This window comes from Gymnoscopelus microlampas (assembly GCF_963454915.1).
Source record: "Gymnoscopelus microlampas genome assembly, chromosome: 3".
Classification (NCBI taxonomy): Eukaryota; Metazoa; Chordata; class Actinopteri; order Myctophiformes; family Myctophidae; genus Gymnoscopelus; species Gymnoscopelus microlampas.
In genome coordinates, this window is record NC_139940.1 from 19,013,008 (window position 1) to 19,035,930 (window position 22,923).

Sequence of the window (22,923 nt, forward strand, 5' to 3'; positions counted from 1 at the left end):
GCTACTACGCCCATAGCGCCTCTCGAACCCCAGTGATTTTTTTGCTTGTTAATACTGTACTTTCACTTGGACTGAAGGATGAACTGATTTTTTAGGTGGTCAAAGAAGGTCACTGTGACAGTGATACCTCACAAAACACGTCAAAGTTTACATATTCTATGAGTCTGGACAGACATGGATGACGGAGGCGTAAAACCGTGACGCAGTCTATCTTGTTGAATCAAATTTGAATTGACTGGAACTTACTAAGCTAGAGATTTGTTCCTGTAGGTTTCTTTTCACCAAGATGCTGTTGTAGTTCGGTGATTTGGTTAAGACTTGTTAATTAAAACTGATAGAATAGGTCTGAATTTGAAACTAGTTTAACAATGAATATGCCAAGTATAATGCAAGAGGACATACAGTAAGTATATACTTTGTACTCTTGATTAAAAAAATACAAAAATAAATCAGACCTGGAGGTATAAAGGTGACTCAGCCAATCAGCTAATCGTTGCTGTTGGGCAGAAACCTTTAATTGCCATATTTCAGTTTTCATTTCATTTCATCATTTCTTTCATTTTGTAAATGAATGCCCTACTTTGTCATACTATAGTGTCACACGAAAGAAGCAAAAATAGCTGATCTGCAAGCTCACAACGCGTCGCATCCCAACACATTGCTTGTAGAGCTGCAATGTTTTATATATTTTTTAATAATTTAAGTGAAAGTGAAAGTGGTTAAGTCTGTCTGTGGGTTTTATACATCATTTGAACCAATAACAAGTAGTGGTGCTTTTGACTAAATAATAACTACATTGGTTCCATTGAAACACAGGTTCTATTTTCCATTTCCTGAAAAGTAACCATTTTGGACTTGTTTCTGCCTGACACCGACAGTGATCCAACTGGGAGTGGGTGAGGAGAACACTTACTGTAGCTACTGTTCATGCCTTACATGTTCTCCAGGTGGGGAAGTGGAGTCCAGTTGGAGGACTCAACATCACAGAAGTGCCTAAGCGCAAAGGGATGAACATCACTGATTCCCTGGCTAACCGTTCCCTCGTCATCACCACCATCTTGGTATGTAACCTGTATGCAAACTAATATGTTTTAGCCCCCATCTCAAAAAGAACACAACATTTCCCCCCCAAATAGAAGATCTACAAGCTCACATGACACGCTGTGAGCTTGTAGATCAGCTATTTTCAAATAGCCGATCTACGTACAGTATATACTGTATGGTTAAACTGATTTTAATGCTGTATTAAACAACTTTTGCTTTGGACCCTCTGGAAGCCCCTCAAGGGGCATCACTTTGAGAACCACAGTAGTAGAAGGTTTATAACACTTGCCGGAAATACTGTGCATAACTGAATCAGGTTTTAGCACACAATTTTACTTAACCTACGTTTTAAGTTTTGCAAAACCAAATTGTACTCAACTATTATCATCAATTATTCACCAAAAAGCTTTAAAAACTTTTGATGATATCTTATGGATAGGCTGTATATATATTTTCCCTCGTGTTTTTGCAAAATACAAATTATGTGATGAAACCAAGGGGCAAACCCCCTGCGCTGGAATTGAAGCTCTCTTCCGGGTTGCAGTATGCAGTTGCAATTAATGGCCCAGCAGATGTCACTATTTCACCTTCTACCGGTCGCAATACAACGCGCTCCCAACAGAAGTGAACAAGGTTTTGGGCAGACTTTACACTTGATTTTATTACCTTAGTAAAAATTTTCATCAACACTTTTATGTTTTCAATCGCTAGTTTAAATCATCATGACATGCGTTTAGTAAATTATGGTCCCATTCATTTTAAAATGAATGATAAAGTAGGGTATGTTTCTAGGGTTTCTATTGGTTCTACCGAGTGAAGACCCACCCTCGCCGCGGTTGCAGCCAATAGCAGTTGTTTCCAGTAGCATTTCGAGACCGGAAGTTCAAAGATGGCGTATTTCAATTTGCAGATAAAGTGACTTCAAAGCGGTCTGTAGAAACCAATGGGGCTCGCTGTGTCCATATTTTTTTTACAGTCTATGGATGAAACATCTATCGGACAGAGGATATGTGTCCGATATTCATAGAGAACAATCTGGGCTTGTCGAATTATCAATATTAATGATTAACCACTTGAACCCTAGCATTCCTATTCTGAGCTTGACATAATAGGCAAAAATAAGCGAACCTAATTATGAAGGAAATACCCCATTTACAAGCTCAAAATGTGTCGCGACATGTTAGTAGCTGTTTTTGGTGAAGAGATTTGGTGTAGAGGAAAAAAAGGGGGGAACAACCTACCCCTGGGGTACTCAGGTTAACGAAGTATATAGGGTTTAGGACAGAGCAAAATAAAAAGGGGGAAGCAACGTGAGAGACTGCACTGTTCCACAGAATTTAATTAATTACATGTAAGGTTTGAAATAAACAGGTGCCCTCCCCCAGCACCCGTATACATTCATTTGTAGATCCTGTTTTGTTTGTAGGCATACTTAAGGCTGTCACTGGAAGCTTGTAGATGGCTCTTTCTGGAGATATCAGGGAGGCGCTGACACAAATGGCCCCCGTAGGCCCCTTTTAGACAAACACAACAGTGATAAACACCGTCATTATGCCTGGATTGGACCACTAGCCTGTTATTATTACTGAGTGAGGTTTCAAAAGGTATACAATTAATGCCTATCTGGTAGCAGCAGCCATTTTAATTCTGTCTCAAAGACAAGCAATGGAATGAGGATACGGGTGGGTTTGAACTGCCACTAAATAGGGCCTTAATAGTAGGAAGTGCCATTGGATGTGGATATTTAATGAGTCTCGAGTATCACTGAGGTGTAGTGGTTCACCTACATTTTGCATAGCGCTAAAAGTTTTGAAATGGTATGAAAAGGACCGTAGTAAGTTTATGCACATTTTGTGATACCCCGCTGATTTGAGAGTCTTTTAGGAATCATCCGTTTTAGATAATAAAAACTGCAACCGAATTTCCAAAGAGAGTTTTCTGCTCTCGTATTAATCTCTGCATTTTCATTCAGCTTAATGACATTGCATCAAACTGATTCCAGTGATGCATGAACAAGACGTCTGACAGTTTTATAGTGATAACATCTTAGAGGAGATTAAGACGCTTAATGTGTTTTTCTCTTTCACATTAATTGTTTGCACTCCATTGCCTGTAATGTCTCTGTACAGGCCCCCACCACCCTCCTCTTTCTGTTATGTACGCCCATGCTGTGCGACTGTGCAGGGTAAAACCAGTGTAAAACTCTTTGATTTGAGTCCAAACCTTGGGGAATAGCAAGAATTGGAAGGCTGGAAACAGATGGTAATGGCTTTTTGCCTTACCATGCAAACTTTTTGATCAAGTTAATTGGACAAGTTGAACAAAGTTTGCGGGGAAGCACTCACTCTCTCTTTCCAAATACACTGTCATCAAGAATTCATCAGTTATTATTTATTTAAGAGGCTGTCCTAATTGTAATGTCCAACTGGCTTCATAATTGGGATGGCAAGCAATTAAAGATGCTATTCCCTTCACTTATGGCGGTTTTGGACATCCATATTATGTCTGGTTAAATACCACACTAGTACGCTAGCTCGTAAAAGCTATTCTTCAAAGGCATGAAACATCAAGACAATATCAGTATAAACTGGGTATTAAGTAACATATTTTTGCATCAGTCCTTCTCTTCTTTGTCAACGAACCCCCCCCCCCCCCACCGTTTCCCCATAAAAGAAAAAAATATTTTAATAAGACAGTGTCATGACTGCATATGTTCATGTATGAGTGCATCTTTACTTAGAGTAACATAAGCCATGGATGGGAAATACAAAGCAGAGGTCACCTTCACAAGAGAATGAATTACTCTGCCTCTAAGCAGAGTTTTTAAATTATACGTCTAGCCATTGAAGGCAATAAATTGCATTATAGGCCATGCATAAATGGACCACCATGTGTTGAAATGCTCAATGGGATGCACAACTCTATTTGGCAGAAGGAAATGGTGACAGCCGCTGAATAAAGGAAATCATTTATAAGCTATATTCTTTCGTATACATTGTCAGTGGCTTGGTTTTGGTGTCCCTTGTGAGTTCGGTGACAAGCGATGAAGACAACATCACAGTCATGCTCTGTTTCACTGCAGCATTCTGTTCCTAATCAAGCTTTTATATGACCCAAATTATGAGCATCCAGCCAGGATATTACAGCGCAGTAAAGACTGTCATCTCCCTGACCATAAACTGAACCGGCCTGTGCACTGACAGCATGGGTCAGTGGGCAGTTGAGCGTATGGGGGTTGACAGAGGCTTTAGTTGGCTCAACATGACAAACACATCAAAAACAATAGCACTCCCTTTCTGTGTGTATCCTCTTTGAAATCTTATCAAGCCTAATATGGCATGTAGTCATTTGAGATACATTTTCACAACAAGAGATACAACTCGCATTGGAAGCAGCTCAGCTCTCCTTTTAGACATTAATTTTTAGACGCTAATGTAAGAACAAAGCTAAGCGCTCGTACATATTTTAACACGCTCTATAGCCACATGCCGAACTTAAATCTCCCTGTCGCTCCGTGTTAAATGCAACAGTGACTTTTCAGCTCAGATCACTTTGCCTCAATTAAGTTGTGCACGCCGAAACAAATTGAAAAAGCTGACCTCAACGTTGGTTTCCATTTGATGTTTCGTGTCTGTGCAGGAGGAGCCATACGTCATGCTTAAGAAGTCTGACAAGGCGCTGGTTGGCAACGACCGCTTCGAGGGCTTCTGCATCGACTTGCTGAAGGAGCTGGCCAACATCCTGGGCTTCGTGTACGAGATTCGCCTGGTGCCTGACGGGAAATATGGCTCACAGGATGACAAGGGCCAGTGGAACGGGATGATCCGGGAGCTGATTGAACATGTGAGTCTACTGTATTACAAATACCAGTGCTTTTATCACGCCCGTGACCTTGGGCCTTGTCCTTCATGCACCGTTGCCTAATACATTTACTACATCTACATTTCACTTTTGTAATCCCACGCACAATTCTACGCAAACAGCTGTGAAAGATCTTATCTTAAGTGAACTGACGCAAAGATGCTATTGAACTGTGCAGGTTATGTCTTCCTCAGGCATAGACAGTGATAAAGATATGATTGAGTACAGGACATGTGGAGACAGCAAAGCTGTCAGTTACATTTACGGCACAACTCTGTCAAGGTTGCCTCCGAGTTACAAGTCTGTTGATGTCATTGATTGAGACACAAACCTCAGGTTTGATGAAAATAAAGAAATAACAATGAACAGGTAGGTACTGTATATTCTCAGTATGCAGCAGACCACATCAGCAATCATAATGTTGGCAGATAGTGAAAAATTACTGCGATAAAACAGAAACCATCAAATGCCAGGAAACAGGCCTTGCATTGAAAGCAACAATGACAGTACTTGGCTGGCATTTCATAACAGTGCCTCTCATTGCCCTCCCTCTGTCCTCGGCCCTGTCGGGTCAGCACTGCACTCGGCTGGAAAAGTTGTAATAGCTTAAGTGGCATTTAGAGGAGAGTCTTATGGCATGAGTCAGTGGCTAGGTGCTGAGAAGGGTAGGAAAGGTGGGCTACCGCAGCAGCACTTTATCCCCCCTACCCAAAGCTTTTTGCTAGATCTGTGCTGATAACGGTAACCTTGAGGGGGAACAAATGGATTACTGGAGGTAGAAAATGCTGGCAGGAAATGGAGATGCAGGCATTCATCATAAAATGGAGTAGACATATACAGGTACTTTGTATTCTTCTGTACTTTCAACTTAAAAGCTATCAGTGGTCAGAGGGGAGTCTGTTCTTAATAATAAGGCTTCAAGTAAAAACATATGTGATACATATCGTTCTTATAAGACTATTTGGAGAATAATCAAAAGAGATTGAGACTTGCTAGATGTAATTTAATGTAATTACATTTAATTTAATTTAATTGAATTTAATCTAATTTAATTTAATTTAATTTAATTAATTTTAATTTGATTTGATTTGATTTGATTTGATTTGATTTGATTTGATTTGATTTGATTTGATTTGAATTGATTTGATTTGATTTAATCTTATATTATTGATCCTTATCCTATATTAAAATTGGACTGCCTGGAGTGTGTTGTCTAACCTCAATGTGTCATCACGGCATCGGGCACAAACAAATCAGTCAGCTCCATATATGGGCACAAAGGGGGCATGCCCATATATGGGTATACTGATGACATCAAGGATCTCCATATATGGGCACAAAAGGGGGAATGCCCATATATGGGCATATACCGACAGTATATCAGTCGCATTTGGCTGTGCGACTTAGGTGTGAGGGCCTCTAGTCTATCCTATGTTCAACACTTACTGATGTTGCTTCATGACACTTTTCTTTTCTTTTCTTTTCTTTTCTTTTCTTTTCTTTTCTTTTCTTTTCTTTTCTTTTCTTTTCTTTTCTTTTTTGTTCTTTTCATTTTTGTTCTGATCTGATCTTATCCACACTTAACTGAGAGTGGACTTTAAATAATACGAAATTATTGGTAAACTGCCATTTGAAAAATCACACCTAACCTTTTGAAAAATCACACCTAACCTTGAAATCTTTTGTACCTCATAAACTCTGTGTTCACACACATTCATGTTAAGTGTCTTGTTCAAAGGCACATTGATCTCTTTTTTTTTGGTTAAAGTGTAGTGTAATTGCTGTTCATTTGTCCCTGTGCCTATTTTCCAACCATTTTGAAGACTTGAACCTGTCTGTATGTATTTAATATTAAACATTTATATCGTCGCTGTCAGGCAGAAACCTTGTAGGCCTATGTCCAAAACCGTTCCTTTTTCATTATTATTTAAAAAAAATATATATTTTAAAATAGTCTATTTAAAAAGAATATCTGCAACACTCTTGTATGATGAAGTAGGTCATTCATTTACGAAAGAAAGTAAAAACTTAAAACATGGAGATACAAGGTTTCTGCCTGACAGCGACGTTAATCAATCATTTGTTTCTTTGAGATAGGCTGCAAATGTTATTTGTACAGGCATTAATTCAAAGGAAGATATAAGATATGAGAGAGAGAGAGAGAGAGAGAGAGAGAGAGAGAGAGAGAGAGAGAGAGAGAGAGAGAGAGAGAGAGAGAGAGAGAGAGAGAGAGAGAGAGAGAGAGAGAGAGAGAGAGAGAGACTACAGTATGTGTGAATATAACTTTAAGTATTTTTAAAGTATATGTTTTATTTATTGACAACATTACATTTAGCTTAGCATCACTCATTTTTAACTAGGGAGATGATCATCTATACTGGTACTGTAGCTATCGCTGTTATTGCTTCTTAAAGCAGAAGCAAGCATGGATCACCCCTGCTGATAGTTAGCCGGTTCTATTTTGTGGTCCAGTGCTTCTCTTACCCCTGTCTGTCTAGATAAGCAGATCTTGATTCAGTAGACCTGAAACATAGACTTGAGGGCCTAAAGATAGCATGAGAGGCTGGGATGGCTATAGATTCCATATGAGAACCCACAAACAATCTTATCTCTCCCACTCAACAAGCAACTTTTTTTTTCGTTTTCCTTTTCTTTTCAGTCTGTGGTGGACGGTTTGCCATTCCTCTGTATTATTACATATACTCAGTATAATTATGTACTGCATATCTCTACATTACTATACATGTACTACATACTTTATACAATACATACTGTATGTACTGTTACTGTATGCAGTATGTTTGCTGTACTTTGTATACATGCCATATACAAAGAGACACAGACAAGGGCAAAATAAATAGCCACTGTCAAAGTTATTTATCGGTTCGATTTGGTTTTTATAACTGCCTTTGATTAACCCCTAAAAAAATTCATTACCTCCCCATTGCAATGTGGACAAGCTAGCTGCAGAACAGTGCTACAGTGTACTGGTGTTAACTACCTCTACCCAAAGGGTCACCTAATGTAGTTAGATAAGGTCTAAGAAAGACAACAGGCAAAACGGCAGCATCCTATAGTTGGTTTTAGCTGATAAAACAGTGTTAAATCACACGGCCCATGCATCCATCCTGTCAGCCCACATAAATCATAGTTTCATTACAGAATTACAAAAATGCCTGGCACATTTCTACAGTGGCGCGTGGCTTGTGTGTGTTTATTAAAAGCAGTTGTACCCCTTCATTCATCTTTGTAGGTCACCAAGACTTGTCAAGCAAGAGGAAATGTAGTGACAGAAACAAAGATCTCTGTTTATCTGTGTGTATGCGTGTGTGTGTGTGTGTGTGTGTGTGTGTGTGTGTGTGTGTGTGTGTGTGTGTGTGTGTGTGTGTGTGTGTGTGTGTGTGTGTGTGTGTGTGTGTGTGTGTGTGTGTGTGTGTGTGTGTGTGTGTGTGTGTGTGTGCGTGCGTGCGTGCGTGCGTGCGTGCGTGCGTGCGTGCGTGCGTGCGTGCGTGCGTGCGTGCGTGCGTGCGTGCGTGCGCGCGCATGTATTGTACATGCATGCACGCTCATGTGTGTTAATATACACATTCATGTCTGTGTGTTTTCATGGAATATAAAATGATGTTGTTTGTATTCAATATGTTTGCACATCCTTGTGTGTGATGGAGGAATTCACATTTCTGTGTGCGAAAATATGTTTCTCACCTTATGAGAAAAACAGGAGAGTGTTTTGTGGCAGAATATGTGGCTTTACAAGAACAAAGGAAATTATCCAATTAATAACATGTGTTGTTCTGTTTTCCTTAACATATGTTTTGGTATGAGCATGGTGGCAGCATGCCATTGATCACCCTACTGTAGGCTACAGTTAATTCTGTGTAAAATGCTTTGGCAACATGTATGCTACTGTACATGTATCATATCGCCCCTTTGTTTTTCACTCCACAGAAACAAAGCCCACTGCAACGCCAAAGGGCATTGTGGGAAGGTGCTAAATGATGCAACAGACCCTATTAAACTTGATTTAGTCACAATAGATGATCCCTTTAATCATGCCGTGATGCTAGCATTATCAGTGGACTTAACACATAATTTGTTTCTGCCATGGCAATTTATCTCTGCTTCGACAGATAGGCTACACTGGAAGGTTACAGCCAGCCTACACACACACCTTGTCTACACAGAGTAGATATTCAAAAAGATAAGTCTAATGAATTGATTTATTGGTAGTCAGAGGCTCTACAGCGCATCTATGATATACTACAGCACCTGTTGGCAGGTAGGGGTCAGTAGGTACTCAGGGTGCTGGATTAAGTGAGGTGGGATTTCGACTGACATTTGGGCAGTGGTGAGTGTCTTAATGGTTTAGAGACACTCCAATTACATTATTACATTATTAATTATATGTATTCCTATCTATAACTTCTTTGACCGCTGAGGCTGTTTTTGCTATTTAAAAATAAAGGGGAAACATTTGTAAAATAGGGTTTAGTGGTAAAAGTAATTTGTAGGGATGGCACCACATGACATTTCTGGGCCAATAATGATAACTAATTGAATACAAATATCTGCCGATATCAGTACCAATACTGTTTTTACCCACTGTCAACCTCAATGTTACCTGTGTGATGAGAGTAAGCATACAGTAACTAATTTAGCAATATATACAAACAAACAAACAAACAAACAAACAAACAAACAAACAAACAAACAAACAAACAATTAAGGGGCATACTGATAGAAGGCTCATATATCAGTGCCATCCCTAGTCTGCCTTATCTCTGTTCTAAATGTTCGTGAAAAATAGTCGCATCACTGCTCTGCCAATGCAGGCATTATGTTCTCTACAAGTCCTTATGTTAGATTCACTTGTCATCACATGAAGGCTTACAGTATGGTATTCACATTTGCAGAGGGATAATGGGGCACGATCAAGAGAATTATGTAAACATTTGTTAGCCAATGACTCTGCTAAGAGACAGGGAATTGTCACGGATTGAATTGACATGAATTGTCGTATCTGTGAGCAATGTCATCCGAAACCTGTTCTCATCATTGCACCCCGAACAACCAAGAATGAGCAATAAATCCCACTAACGCTGAATGCATTCACATCAAGGCATTCAAGAGACAGACCTCTAGTTTTTTATAGTTAACCTCTGTTGTGCAGACTGCATTCGTTGCAATTGTATGAATCCAGCAGGACGTAATCAGGTGAGGTGGTTTCAGAGGGAAAACGGCCCAAAGCTTACCATCTGCAGAACCAGATAACACAAAGCCATGTGGCACACAGCAGGGCACTATCAGTGCTATCTCGCCTGGGCCTGGTGGTGGATGTGCCTAAGCACAAAATGGCCATGCGGCATGTACATTAGCCCACTGTAGGGATCTCTGGCATGGCCTGGTGGTTGATCTTCCGCTTGAGTGGCAGCTTGGTTCAAAAGAGCTCCAGTTGGCAATGGAGAAGCGGGTTAGCAGTGTGAGTTGTAAAAGAAATTAAATACTGTGATTAATGAGGGCACTGTGGAAGCACCCTAGGACATAATAGCTCTTGCATCTCTCTCTCTCTCTCTTCAGAGGATAATTTGTGCTAACCACTTAAAACCTATTTCTTACTTCGTCATACGGCGGTGTTTTGTGAAAATAGCCAATCTGTGAGCTTGTAGATTAGCTATTTTTTGCAAAACAAAATTGTGCAAAATAAGCAATCCAGCTTGAAAGTGGTTAAGCCACCACCATATTTACCATAGATAGGTACAGTAGTTGCACACACAGAACATGAATGTTTTCCGTCTGTCCTCTTTGTAGCTATGCAAGTGTTGTCATATTATTTGGATGGAATGCTGATGGTACAAAAAAGGCTATACTTGGATTAAAACAATAAATACAAAAGGTAAACTTTACTACAACAAAGAGGTCATTCTATTTAAGTCAAATATGATCTTATACATACTGTACAGTGTATATCATATATTGTACACTGTATATTAGGGCTGTCCCAAATAACTTTTTCAAGGTTTAAAATATTCTGCACATTGTCCACGCAAATCCCAAAAATCTTTCTAAATTAATTGGTCAATAAATCAAATCAAGACTCTTTGTGGTGAGCCTTGATTTGAGGCCAGCACTTTGATAAATGGTAAATATAGTAAATCACATCCCAATCGGATTGTTGAAAAAATAAAAATAAAAGCTCCACTGGCGTATTGTTTGTGTAAAATTTAGGACTCAAGAAAGTTGCATTGAAGTTGATAATTTATGCCATGATAAAATAATATAATACAGTACTGTATAATATATCTTTAACTAAAAATGTTTCGGATGACATTGCTCACAGATACGACAATTCATGTCAATTCAATCCGTGACAATTCCCTGTCTCTTAGTAGAGTCATTGGCTAACAAATGTTTACATAATGCTCTTGATCGTGCCCCATTATCCCTCTGCAAATGTGAATACCATACTGTAAGTTTATTGATATTGTCTTTTCTTGTTTTTTTAATCCCTTAATGCTTAAGCCCTACTTAACATTAAAAAAAAAAGTTTTCACTATTTAAAAAAATAAATCAAATATTTGAGTATTATTATTATCGTCATAATACGATATTATTGTCACAATATCAATATTAAGGTATTTGGTCAAAAATCTTTGACATTTGATTTTGTCCATATCGGCTAGCCCTAGTATGCCCTATACCCTCAAAGCAAATAGCATAGGAAACATTTACTGCTCTTCATTAGTGAACTGGTGTAAGAATGAGCCCTACGCCTCTCCCAATGCTCAGCGAGATGTAAGGAGGAGGAGAGAGCGAGAGGGACACTGGGCCAAACCCTTCTTTTGTGAGGTGCATCCTTTTCTCTTGGAGGGGGTATCCATGCGCGAACTCAGCAGCTGGTTTCATTAACCTCCAGTCCAACCCTGGTGTGGGGGAAGCGTGTGTGTGTGTGTGTGTGTGTGTGTGTGTGTGTGTGTGTGTGTGTGTGTGTGTGTGTGTGTGTGTGTGTGTGTGTGTGTGTGTGTGTGTGTGTGTGTGTGTGTGTGTGTGTGTGTGTGTGTGTGTGTGTGTGGGTGTGTGCGTGTGGGCGCGTGCGTGTGGGTGTGTGCGTGGGTGTGTGTGTGTGTGTGTGTGGGGGGGGTAAATGGTGACCTTCTGAATATGCAGCCAGGGGACAGAGCCCAGCCGATGACAGATTTTTGGGTACGATGCCGATCCCGATTTTGAAGAGTCATAGACCACCGATTGCCGATGTTTTAAAAAAAAAAGGAGGGGAGATCTGGAACAGAAAACCTTCGCCTATAATGACATGCCCAAAATAGGGACGCCAGGCTGAAAGTGGTAGGAAAATATGCACACATCGGCTGCATAATTGTCGATACTGATTATGTCAAAATAATGGCTGCTATTTCGGCTATAGACCAATATATCAGGCAGGCTCAGACTCATAACACACTGTGAGCCTCTGCCATCCCTGTGTCTTCATTGGCATCTGAGGGAGAGCTATATTAGGCCCTTCTAGAGGCCCCAGGTAGCTGCTCAGCCTGCTCTGCACGTGCGACTGCATCCAATTTTGTCCGATTCATGGGAAACGTGACGCGTCTACAAAATTATATCACTGAAGTGAATGATTATGTATGTTTTACAACCTGTGCAACAATGCTCACTGAGTGTGCCACTTGACACTTTTTTTGTGTGTAATTACACCTACAGAATATTCTATATAATTATGTATGTGTTTCCAGCAAGCACATTTCATTCTGATTGGAAGGTAGGAGAAAGTTGAGCAATTATATGATTTTGTTTTGTGTCTCCTACAGAGAGCTGACCTGTCTGTGGCTCCTCTTACCATCACCTACATGCGTGAGAAGGTCATTGATTTCTCCAAACCCTTCATGAGCATGGGCATCAGCATCCTGTACCGCAAACCCAACACCACCAACAACGGCTTCTTTTCCTTCCTTAACCCCATGACACCTGACATCTGGGTCTATATTCTCCTGGCCTACTTAGGAGTCAGCTGTGTCCTGTTTGTCATTGCCAGGTAAGTCCATCATATATACATATGTCCATCAGAAACTAGTGTAATGATTTGAGAAAGCAGAAAAGGTTGGCCAAGTATAATTATTTTGCGCATACCTGGAATTTGTCTTCTGCATTTTATTATTGGAATTTGGAACTATAGGGATCACTGGGCTGGTAATGAGCAGTGCCCGAGGAGCAGAAGGAATCAAACCAGGAACATTCTGATTCCTACTGCCACCCCCAACAAATTATATAGGAGTCAAACCTAGACTGTTCGGATCCGTAGTCAGTCTCATCAAGGTGTCATTTGGGGTCGCACGAGATGGCAATTGCCACCACCAGCTAGTGATCGCGTTTTTTTGCACGCACATTCGCACTACGTTGAAGAACAAACGCCACCCTTTTAACATTGCCCTATTATAGAGCCACCAGGAGGCCGAATTTTCTTTTTTATATTACTCCTACAAATTTTGTCCAAACATCATGCAAATCAGTACACATTATCTATATAGTCAAGTGATCAAGATGGTTCCGTACGAATTTTATATTGCATCCTGATTGGCGAATTCCAAACATTGCTGGCCCACAATAACCTACCTGACCTGGCGGAGACCTGTGCTCCGAGGAGCACTTTTTCTAGTTGTATGTTTATTTTCTTGTCTGCAGCCATACATTCATTAGCCACTTTGGTGCCTCTGTTTTGGGCATGTCATTATTGGCAAGCATTTTCAAACTTAATTCATTTTTACTTTAATTGTTAATTGCAAAAATAGCAAAAGTAGCAGCTCTACAAGCTCAGTTGTGAGCTTGTAGATTGGCTATTTTCTGTATTTTTGTAATAGGGCTTAATTTTATTTTTATTGCCACCCTATTTTTTCCTTTTTCTTCTTTTTATGATTTAATGATGTCTAAAGTCGTGAGTCAAACCAGGGGCATTATTATTATGCTGTGGACGCACTACCTACCAGCATGCCCCTGGGCTGGGCTCTTCTGTACCGCTCAGTGCTTTTGGCGTCTGCCCTGCAGAAAGCTTTAGCTGGTAGGTAGTGATCACGGCAGTTATGTCAGCATGGTCTCTCGGTGCAGCTCAGCAGTGGAAGGACGAATGAGAGTGAAAACATCAAATTAGATACCTGCCACCAAAGCTCTAGTAAATAGCTATAATAAACCATGAACTTCATGAAAGAAAAATAAAACGTGCCGGTTTACTGGCTTCCTACGTGCCATGGATGGCCATTATCTGTTCTTCCTGGTGTTTCTCATGCAAAGTGGTACTTGAGGAAGCTGTAAGAAGCTAGGCTTTGAAAGGAGTCGTAGGTCTAAGAGCATACAGCTGCAATCCTCAACACTCATACTTTGTCTTGAGAAGCATTTAGGAGTTGCGTTGTGTAAGTGCGAAATTACCACAAATTGGAATGTCATTTTATTGGAGACCAGCCTAGACAGCTGAAAAGCTGTTAGCCAAAAAATACGTAATATTCATAATAGTTTCAAATAGAGATAGCTTACAGTGGAATCAGTTACTTTAGCTGGAGCAGATCTTTGCTGAACTTACAGTAGATACTATATCCACAAAAAAAGTTTTCTCAAGCATAATGTCGATCATACTGCAGAATAAAACAATTAAGAAACTACTTTTGTGTGTGTACCATAGACATCTTTAAGTTCACAGTTGTAGGTCAGTGAATGTGATGGTCAAAGTATCTACCAATGTTGTTTGCAAGCAGCATTATGAGAAAGAAAATAAGGAAAAAAGAAAAGCTGCAGAACCTAATTTGTTCTTGTTATCAGTCTCGCCCATAAAACCAGGACTGTCTTAAAGGAAGTAGCTATGGGAGAATAAATCTATTTTGCTTCAGTCACTTCAATACATACTGTAATACTGTAGGAGCTGGAGAATATAATACATTTGAAAAAGTTTAGAGATAAATACAGGCCATAAAGTGTAGATTAATGGAAGTCTTCTCCATGTTGATGTGGATGAGCACTTACGCTTCAGTAAGAGTGTAATGAAGGAAGTTTTCCCCCATGTATCCTTATCTGCTCATATAGCAAATAAACCAAGTTTCAATTTCAATTTTCTGCCTTTGGGTGTCTGCCTATCTACCCAAAACCGATGTTTTATATCCTCAATGCAGACTAGTGTATAATGAATTTAGTGGTGATACCTATTTTTAAGAGTATGACCTGGCCACTCTTGAGACTTCTCAAGGAGTGTTTCTCAGACAAAAGTTGTCTGAGAAACTTTGTGTGAAGTCTCAAGATATGTACACAAAGGTGGAATAATATAAAATAAATTGAAATCAGTTGGAAGTGTAGGGAGTGGAAATGATCGGCCACATCTGCATCAAGGTGTCGGCTAAAGGGGATCCATTTAAGAAACACATTTAATGAACAATTAAACAACCGTAGCTCCTCTGATACCTGACAATTATATTGAGACAAATGCTTTGCAAAGGTTAAGGGAAGCACACCAAAAGCAAAAGCATGAACATTGAAAATACTTTGAAATACTGTACTTTTGTAATGTCTGCGATGTCTGATGGGTTAGCTGAAAATGAAAAAAGTTCCTCAAGTGTAGCAAGTTACGTACGCATGACACGCAACCACCAAACACCACCCGATTTCCCTATTATCCAATCCCTGTTGTGTGTAGTATGAATACAGGTCCAAACAACCATTACCCTTGATTTCACATCCCTCCTTACACCCTGCTCCCTCTGTGCCTCGATCTACCACTTCCCGCTGTTCGAACCCTCACAGTCCAGTGGGAGTGTTCGGCTCCATATCAGTCCCAGGCGTTGACTGCTCCCCTGCTGTATCACAGCCAAACAGGAGGAAAGAACTATCCATCTACTGCTGTTTCCCATTTTCTCAATAAAGGGAAGAATCTTGAACTAGTGAACCAAACTATTATAGTGTCTTACTAAAATAGGTTACTGACATATTACAACATTTCCATGCTATATCATTCTAATTCAGTTTATCTTTATGTCTTGTATAGTACATCAGTTGCTGATGATTGCTACGATGATTGTTCCATTGAGAATGGCCATTCACGAATTCCCACTTTGAAAGACGCTGTTGTAGAGGATGTCATTTTCTTAGCATTTCTGTCATAGTAAAGAAAGCATTTCTCCAATCGTTCCCAATGTGCACTGGCACACTGGAAGAGCAATATATGGTATGTGACACAATTATTTTTAAGTAGATGCTACAGACTTCAAGGCTCCAAGTATCTACAGAAAAACACCCAGAATTATATTTAAATAATCATAAAATGGCGTTTAATTTTTTTTTTTAAATCAAGAGGAAGAGCATTGACATTTAGCATGTTTTATCCAACCATCTGCCTCTTAAACTGACTTGTTTAATCTCTGTTAAAGAATTCATGGCATGTAGCAGCTTCAAAACGTTTTCCACTAAATGGCAGAGCCATGGAATGTATATGGTTTATGGTGGCACGTGACTTTTCACCAAGCTCTTCATACCTACAGTATTATTCTCATATGAATGACATTTTGATATCCAATATCTCCAAAGTGGCATTTATCTTTTCCCATCATATTGCCACCTTTAACTACAAATACAATGTTTTTGTAGGATGTGTAGTGCGATATTTAAAGGGTAGGTTAGATCATTGGGATGATATCAAAACATGTTTAATGTGAACACATTTTTAAGCTAGAGTGGGACAAGTGACGAGATAAACAGCATATTTTCACACTTGTACACTTGTACTACATAGCTATTAGCTACTGTTATCTAATACGTGAAATCAAATTATGTAGACTTATTTGGGGAAAAGAAGTTAGATTCACTGCTGCACAATTATTACATTGCACAGTTTCACTTCCAACTTCCAATTTGTTTTCATGTTTAATGAAATGGCTGTTGTTTGGACCTGTTGGACCATGTATTCATGTTTACATGTAGAGAGATACATGTATCTGTCTTCAATCAATCAATAAAGGTCTATCTATCTACTGTAGTTTTAGAGCTGAAATGGCTACATTGGTCTGCCATATTTCAGGTAGTCTTTATAAGGAGGATATGGCATAATATGAATACATAAATACATACTAGGAAAAACTAGTTCAAGACTTGAGCCCAAGTTTTAGTCAATAACCACTTTATTAGTTATTTTATTTAGTTAAGCTGGTTAAGTTATAATAGTTTCTTTTATAATGGCAACATGAACTTGCTGGGGCTGTATGTATGTTAGCTATTGTCTGTCAGCAGTAATCTGAAACAAAGTATCTATCTGCTAGTGATGTGCAACCCGCCCCGCAACCCGCGGTAAAAAAAGAATCGGTAAAATCATGAAGGAAAATAATCTTCAAGTATACACCCCAAGTGTATTCAAACTGTTTTATTGTTATTATTCTTATTAGGAATGAAGACAAAACAAGAGCATGTGATTTTTTTTTTTTTTTGCGTGTGAGAGCGGCTGACCCGCTCACCCGCAGCCCGCATAATTTCCTTTGAAATCCTGACTCGACCCACCCGCGCCGCGGGTTGACCCGCGGGTCCCGCGGGTTACGGGTCGACCCGCTCATCACTACTATCTGCAGTTAATTTGAAACCTAAATGCATTTGATAATTCAATTGGAATGGTTTGAGCCATTTCCTATTTACTGTGGTGAGCTTCAACAATGGAGAGTGACTCAGTCACTAAGGGACTATCTAGGCTGCCCGCTGGCCCCAGGTTAAATAACATACTTTATGTACTGTATTCTTGTATTTGAACACAATTCAATCTCTCTTCATGTTTGGCAGGTTCAGTCCATATGAATGGTATGATGCCCATCCCTGTAACCCCGGATCAGATGTGGTTGAAAACAATTTCACTCTCCTCAACAGCTTCTGGTTCGGAGTGGGTTCCTTAATGCAACAAGGTAAGATTGTGTGTGTGTGTGTGTGTGTGTGTGTGTGTGTGTGTGTGTGTGTGTGTGTGTGTGTGTGTGTGTGTGTGTGTGTGTGTGTGTGTGTGTGTGTGTGTGTGTGTGTGTGTGTGTGTGTGTGTGTGTGTGTGTGTGTGTGTGTGTGTGTGTGTGTGTGTGTGTGTGCGCGTTCAAAGTGTGTGTGACATTCGTGTATCAAAGTGTTATGTTTAAATGCAGAGGAGGTGAACCACATTTCAAAACATTACCAAGATATATGTATGTATCTCTTTATTAATTCTGCAATTCTCATTGTGTGTCTCTGTCCATGGTGCTGAAGTGGTCAGTCCCTCTCTCATTCCATCTTTCTGCTTATATTTGGGTACCGTTGGAGATCTTGCAGGAGAAGGTGGTACTTTAAACTTTGCAGCGTGTAGGAGCAGGCAGTCAAAAATAAACTGCAGGCCGGACGGGAACACACACAATGTGGGAGCAGGGGCGGTAATGGTCCGAAAACCAGAGATACGGATACAATAGTAGCGGGAGTAAGAAAACATTCCCGCGCAAGACTATAAAGCAGACCTCCCCCTTGCTTGTCAATAATAATAAAATAAAATAAAAACAACACCCCACCCCATTCCCTTTTCTCCCCTGCTGCTATATAACGCCCACCTTCTGTTTCTTTAACTGACAAGCCACCTGATTTTCATTCCTTGACTGCTTCATGAGACACTTGCCTGTCAAGCACAACTGGAGAGCTCAGCCTTACATGACAAAGGCAGTCTGTTGTCACCTTCCTGCTGTTTAAAAAAAAGAGAGTAGGTGTCAAGCACTTGTCACAGATTGGCAGCTAAGGAGGAAAAACATTGCCACATTTGTTTCCCCCACAACGTAGTTGGCTGGCCCTGCTCAAGAGCTTTATGTGTGTCGGGAGGGAAAGGGTAAGTTGGGGAACATGTCTGACAAATGCCAGCTGTCAGCCACGCTGGAAGCTGCTGGTGTAAGTTTGACGTTTACACTGTCATACGGCTTGGGTTGAGGGTGACCCGTTGTGGGAGATTCATATCTCTCACTCATAGCACTTCTCTGAGTACTGATTGTGGTAAATGTCACATGGACCTTGGTTGACACGATGTAGCCTTTTTGTTATACATAATTCTTATTCCACCGTTACTTAAGATTAGATATAACGTGACGTTCTGTGAGTTTTGTTTTATCACTGTAGTAATAGTATTGAGTGGGACTGGGGCTTTTATTTTGCTAATCTTGGCCAGCAAATTAATCACTTAAACCCTATATACTTTGTTGACCGGGGTTCACTAGGGATCTTTCCTTGGCCCAGTCCTATTGCATAGCTACCTATCACTTTAACAAACTGTATGATGTATTGTGTACCCATCTGGTTTTAGAGCTAATCACAGGACTGAAACAGCCCTCATCAAAGTAGTTAATGACCTTAAAATTAAAAACAGTGATTCAAACAGACCATCTATTTTAGTGTTGTTAGAGTGTGGCTTTTGATGCTGTTCATCATGATATATTAATTAATGAATAGACCTCAAAATTCTGCTGACCTATCTTGTTATTAACTGGTTTCCATCCTACCTAAAAGACAGGACTTTCTTGGAAATGTTATATCTGATGGAGTTAACATTTTGTATGCAGAAGGATCATTACTTGGTCTGTTACCTTTTAATCTAATTTATACGTCCCACACGTGGTACCATGATACGACACTATAGGCTATGTGTCCTACCATTTTTATGCTGATGATGCACAGCTGTACATTTCCCTTTCATCAGGTGACCTCAGTACTGTGAAAAGAAATTGCTAATTGCTAATTAGATTTCACAAACTGTCTACAGCAGAAAAAGAATATGCGTCGCAAATATTTTCAAACTTTTATTTTGGTAACCCCTCATTCATACAGGTTGATTTTATTTGTGCAGAAAAATCAACCTTGTTTCAAAAAATGATATTTTTGCTTCATCGCCTCATTGCGCTCTGTGTGGATGTTCTCATAACACAAATAGCAGTTTAAATTAATGTGAATTAATCGCATAAAATAAACACTCCCGGTGTATATAGACCTTCACTACCTAGAAACCAGGGCCCTATTTCACGAAAGCAGAATTAGGGGTTTAGCCTGGATTTAACACCTATCCTGGCTTAATTTAGCCAGGATTTGTGATGAATCAGTTTCATGAAAGCTGAATTATCTTGCCAGATTAGTTTAGCCAGTTCACCCTGGCTAAGTTTATCCATGACTAGATTTCACGAAAGAAAATTGACGCAATCCTACTTTAGTTACCAAGGCAATTTAGCTATGAAGTTTAATTAATCCAGTGCCTTGTTCTTCAAGTTTTGTGATATAGCTGTTAGTCCAATGACTCCAATCTTAAATCAATGACTTTTTCCACAGTTAATTCAACACATATGTTTGCATATGGACTCATTTTAATGACCCTGCATTCAAATAAAATGAAATAAATACAATAAGATATAATCAATTGAATTATATTACCGAAATAGTGTGTGACCATGAATCATAATTGTTTCACAATGACTCATGTGATATGTCATTGTCACTCTGTTAATACTATAGTTCATATTGTAGATGTTTGATAATATATTAGTTTTCTTTTTAGATTATAAAAAATCACACCCAGTGTGAAGTGGTGGTGTGTGGTCATCACAACATGACTCACTTTAAAAAAAGGATAGTGTCAGTATTGATTTGCATTAACAATGGAAGGGTTAGGGGTATACAATGCGTTGCAGGATTGGTCAGTGTCCAAAACTCACTTATAGGGGGCGGCTACACCGCCCCAAAAATGTCTGACATACATACATATACATACATATTATATATATACACATTATGTGTGTGTGTGTGTGTGTGTGTGTGTGTGTGTGTGTGTGTGTGTGTGTGTGTGTGTGTGTGTGTGTGTGTGTGTGTGTGTGTGTGTGTGTGTGTGTGTGTGTGTGTGTGTGTGTGTGTGTGTGTGTGTGTGTGTGTGTGTGTGTGTGTGTGTGTGTGTACATTATTAGTGACAGCCTTAAAAGAGCCTCTTGTACAATGTCAATGAGGAGCATATTTTAAATTATCAATTTCTAGTCAATGGGGAAATCATTTTTGACCAGATTGCCCTTTAAGCAGTCAATCTGAAAAACAATGAGTTTTCCCACACTTATTAAATTCTTATGCGGAAAATCAAAGATCTATAAGCCCGAAAAAAAACGTAGGCTATACCTTTTGGCGGCCGGACCCCCGTTACTACCGCGGGTAACGGCGACCCCGTCACCGCAACGGGGACCCCTCGTTACTACGCGGGTAATGGCGATACCCCGGGGACCCCCGTTACTCCCGTGGACGGCACTGCAGATATATAAATAGATAGATTCCATGTAATCTCAACATTGTATGCATGGCGCATATAATAGCATTGTAGATTAGTAGGCGATATTCACTTAAACTCCTCATGTTTAAGCCTAACAGAATTATATATTTATGGACTATATATATAAATTGTATATATTTTTGGACGACTTGTGCATTTAATTTGTCGGCAATACTTTGCCACGCTTTCTCCCTGGATTTAATAACAGCGACCGTGTTTCCTTTTCTGTTAATTATATGTTTGACTTCCATATGATTCCATGAGCTGCTGCTGTTCGGACACAGAGAAAAACGCTGCTCGAGTTTTGTTCCCCGCCGCCATGATTGGTCAAGTTGAAGGAATCTGCGCTCGAGTTCATGGACTTTTATAGAAATACGTCGCCGCCCATTCAGCCCGGCTTCATTATCCCGGCTCTATACAAGGTCTAGCTCGACAAAGTCGCTCCTTTTCAGCCTGGCTTGGCATTCATGGAACGGAATAAACCAGGCTGTAAGGACCCTACTTTGTCAAACCTGGATTTGACTTAAGCCCAGGCTTATTTAATTCACCTTTCGTGTAATAGGCCCCAGGTCTCCTGGCGGGTGCAATTTAGTCACTGTGGTCCTACAGTACTTACCAGTTAGTAGGACCAGAGAGACATAGACATCACAATCACGATGGACAGACCAGATGCATTGCTTAAGTGTGTTTGCATAACTGCTCATTTTGAACATGAATTCTGAATTTTGAAGGTCTAGTATGATAAAAAACAGTCAACACTGTTGTTTTTATTTTAACCGTAATTTGAGTCCTCTATTAAAAAACATTGCCACCGATCTCTAGTTTTAGATCAGTGGGCAAAGAGTTGATTTTTTTCCCTCCTTAACTCTTTCACTGCCAGAAATTAATGAATGAATTCATCCGTCTCCGGTCCCCTTGCCAGCGAAAAAGGCGATTTTACTGTACCTTTGAAAAATCATGGAATATTCTCTGTGACCTCCGTCCTCACGGAGGTGTCGTAGTATAGGAAAAAAAAATTGGCCAGTCACGATCCTCCATTCCAGAGCTATGGCCGTTTGAATGTGGCTTGTTTTTTGAAAAACATTAGAAAAACAACAGAAAGCCGAGACAAATTGACTTTTATAAATCCTTTAACATGAAGGTGCCTAGCTTTTTTTGGGGGGTGATCACGTGATATCTGGGTGTACTCTTCTTCGGTGGTGCTTGGATCATTCACAGGCTGCGGAGTAGCGCCCCCCACCAAAAAAACAAAAAAGTCGTCATAAGTCGTTCTTGGCAGTGTGGGCGTTTGGACGATGTCTGGTCATAAGTCATCCTTGGCAGTGAAGGAGTTCATGATAAGACTGACTGACCAAATTAGGTCTTATATATTGGAACAAGAGTCACTCAGTCCCCACATGCAGTTTCTCTAATAGAGCGCTGATATTTAACAACCAGTCCAGTAAACAGGGGGAAAACATATTTTTGTTTGGTTGGGTGGAAAAGGTGGTATGTGGCTGTTTTTGCTTTCTACCCATTCTCCTAAAAGTTGAATACAGTATAAGGAGTTTGGTTTTCTTTATTTCCTGATGCCTTCACTGCTAATTGATGGTACGAGTTACCAAACAAACCACTCTGAAATGTTTCAAGGAAGGTTCATGGAAGGATATTGCTCTCAAAAGAGTTCTATGCTTGCCTTGTACCCACTTCCACCCCCTCAAAGACACACCTAG

The 22,923-nt window shown here is 39.9% G+C and overlaps 1 protein-coding gene across 1 annotated transcript in view; it reads left to right on the top strand.

Annotated features, from left to right (window-relative positions):
- Window positions 1-22,923, top strand: part of grik3 (glutamate ionotropic receptor kainate type subunit 3) — a gene marked incomplete at its 5' end in the record, with an annotated part of 116,230 nt that overhangs the window by 79,291 nt on the left and 14,016 nt on the right. Inside the window, 4 exons of the mRNA XM_084052113.1 lie at window positions 948-1,061; window positions 4,684-4,887; window positions 12,723-12,946; window positions 17,707-17,825. Of these exons, the coding sequence (XP_083908239.1) occupies window positions 948-1,061; window positions 4,684-4,887; window positions 12,723-12,946; window positions 17,707-17,825 (661 nt within the window). The remainder of the gene's footprint in view (window positions 1-947; window positions 1,062-4,683; window positions 4,888-12,722; window positions 12,947-17,706; window positions 17,826-22,923) is intronic.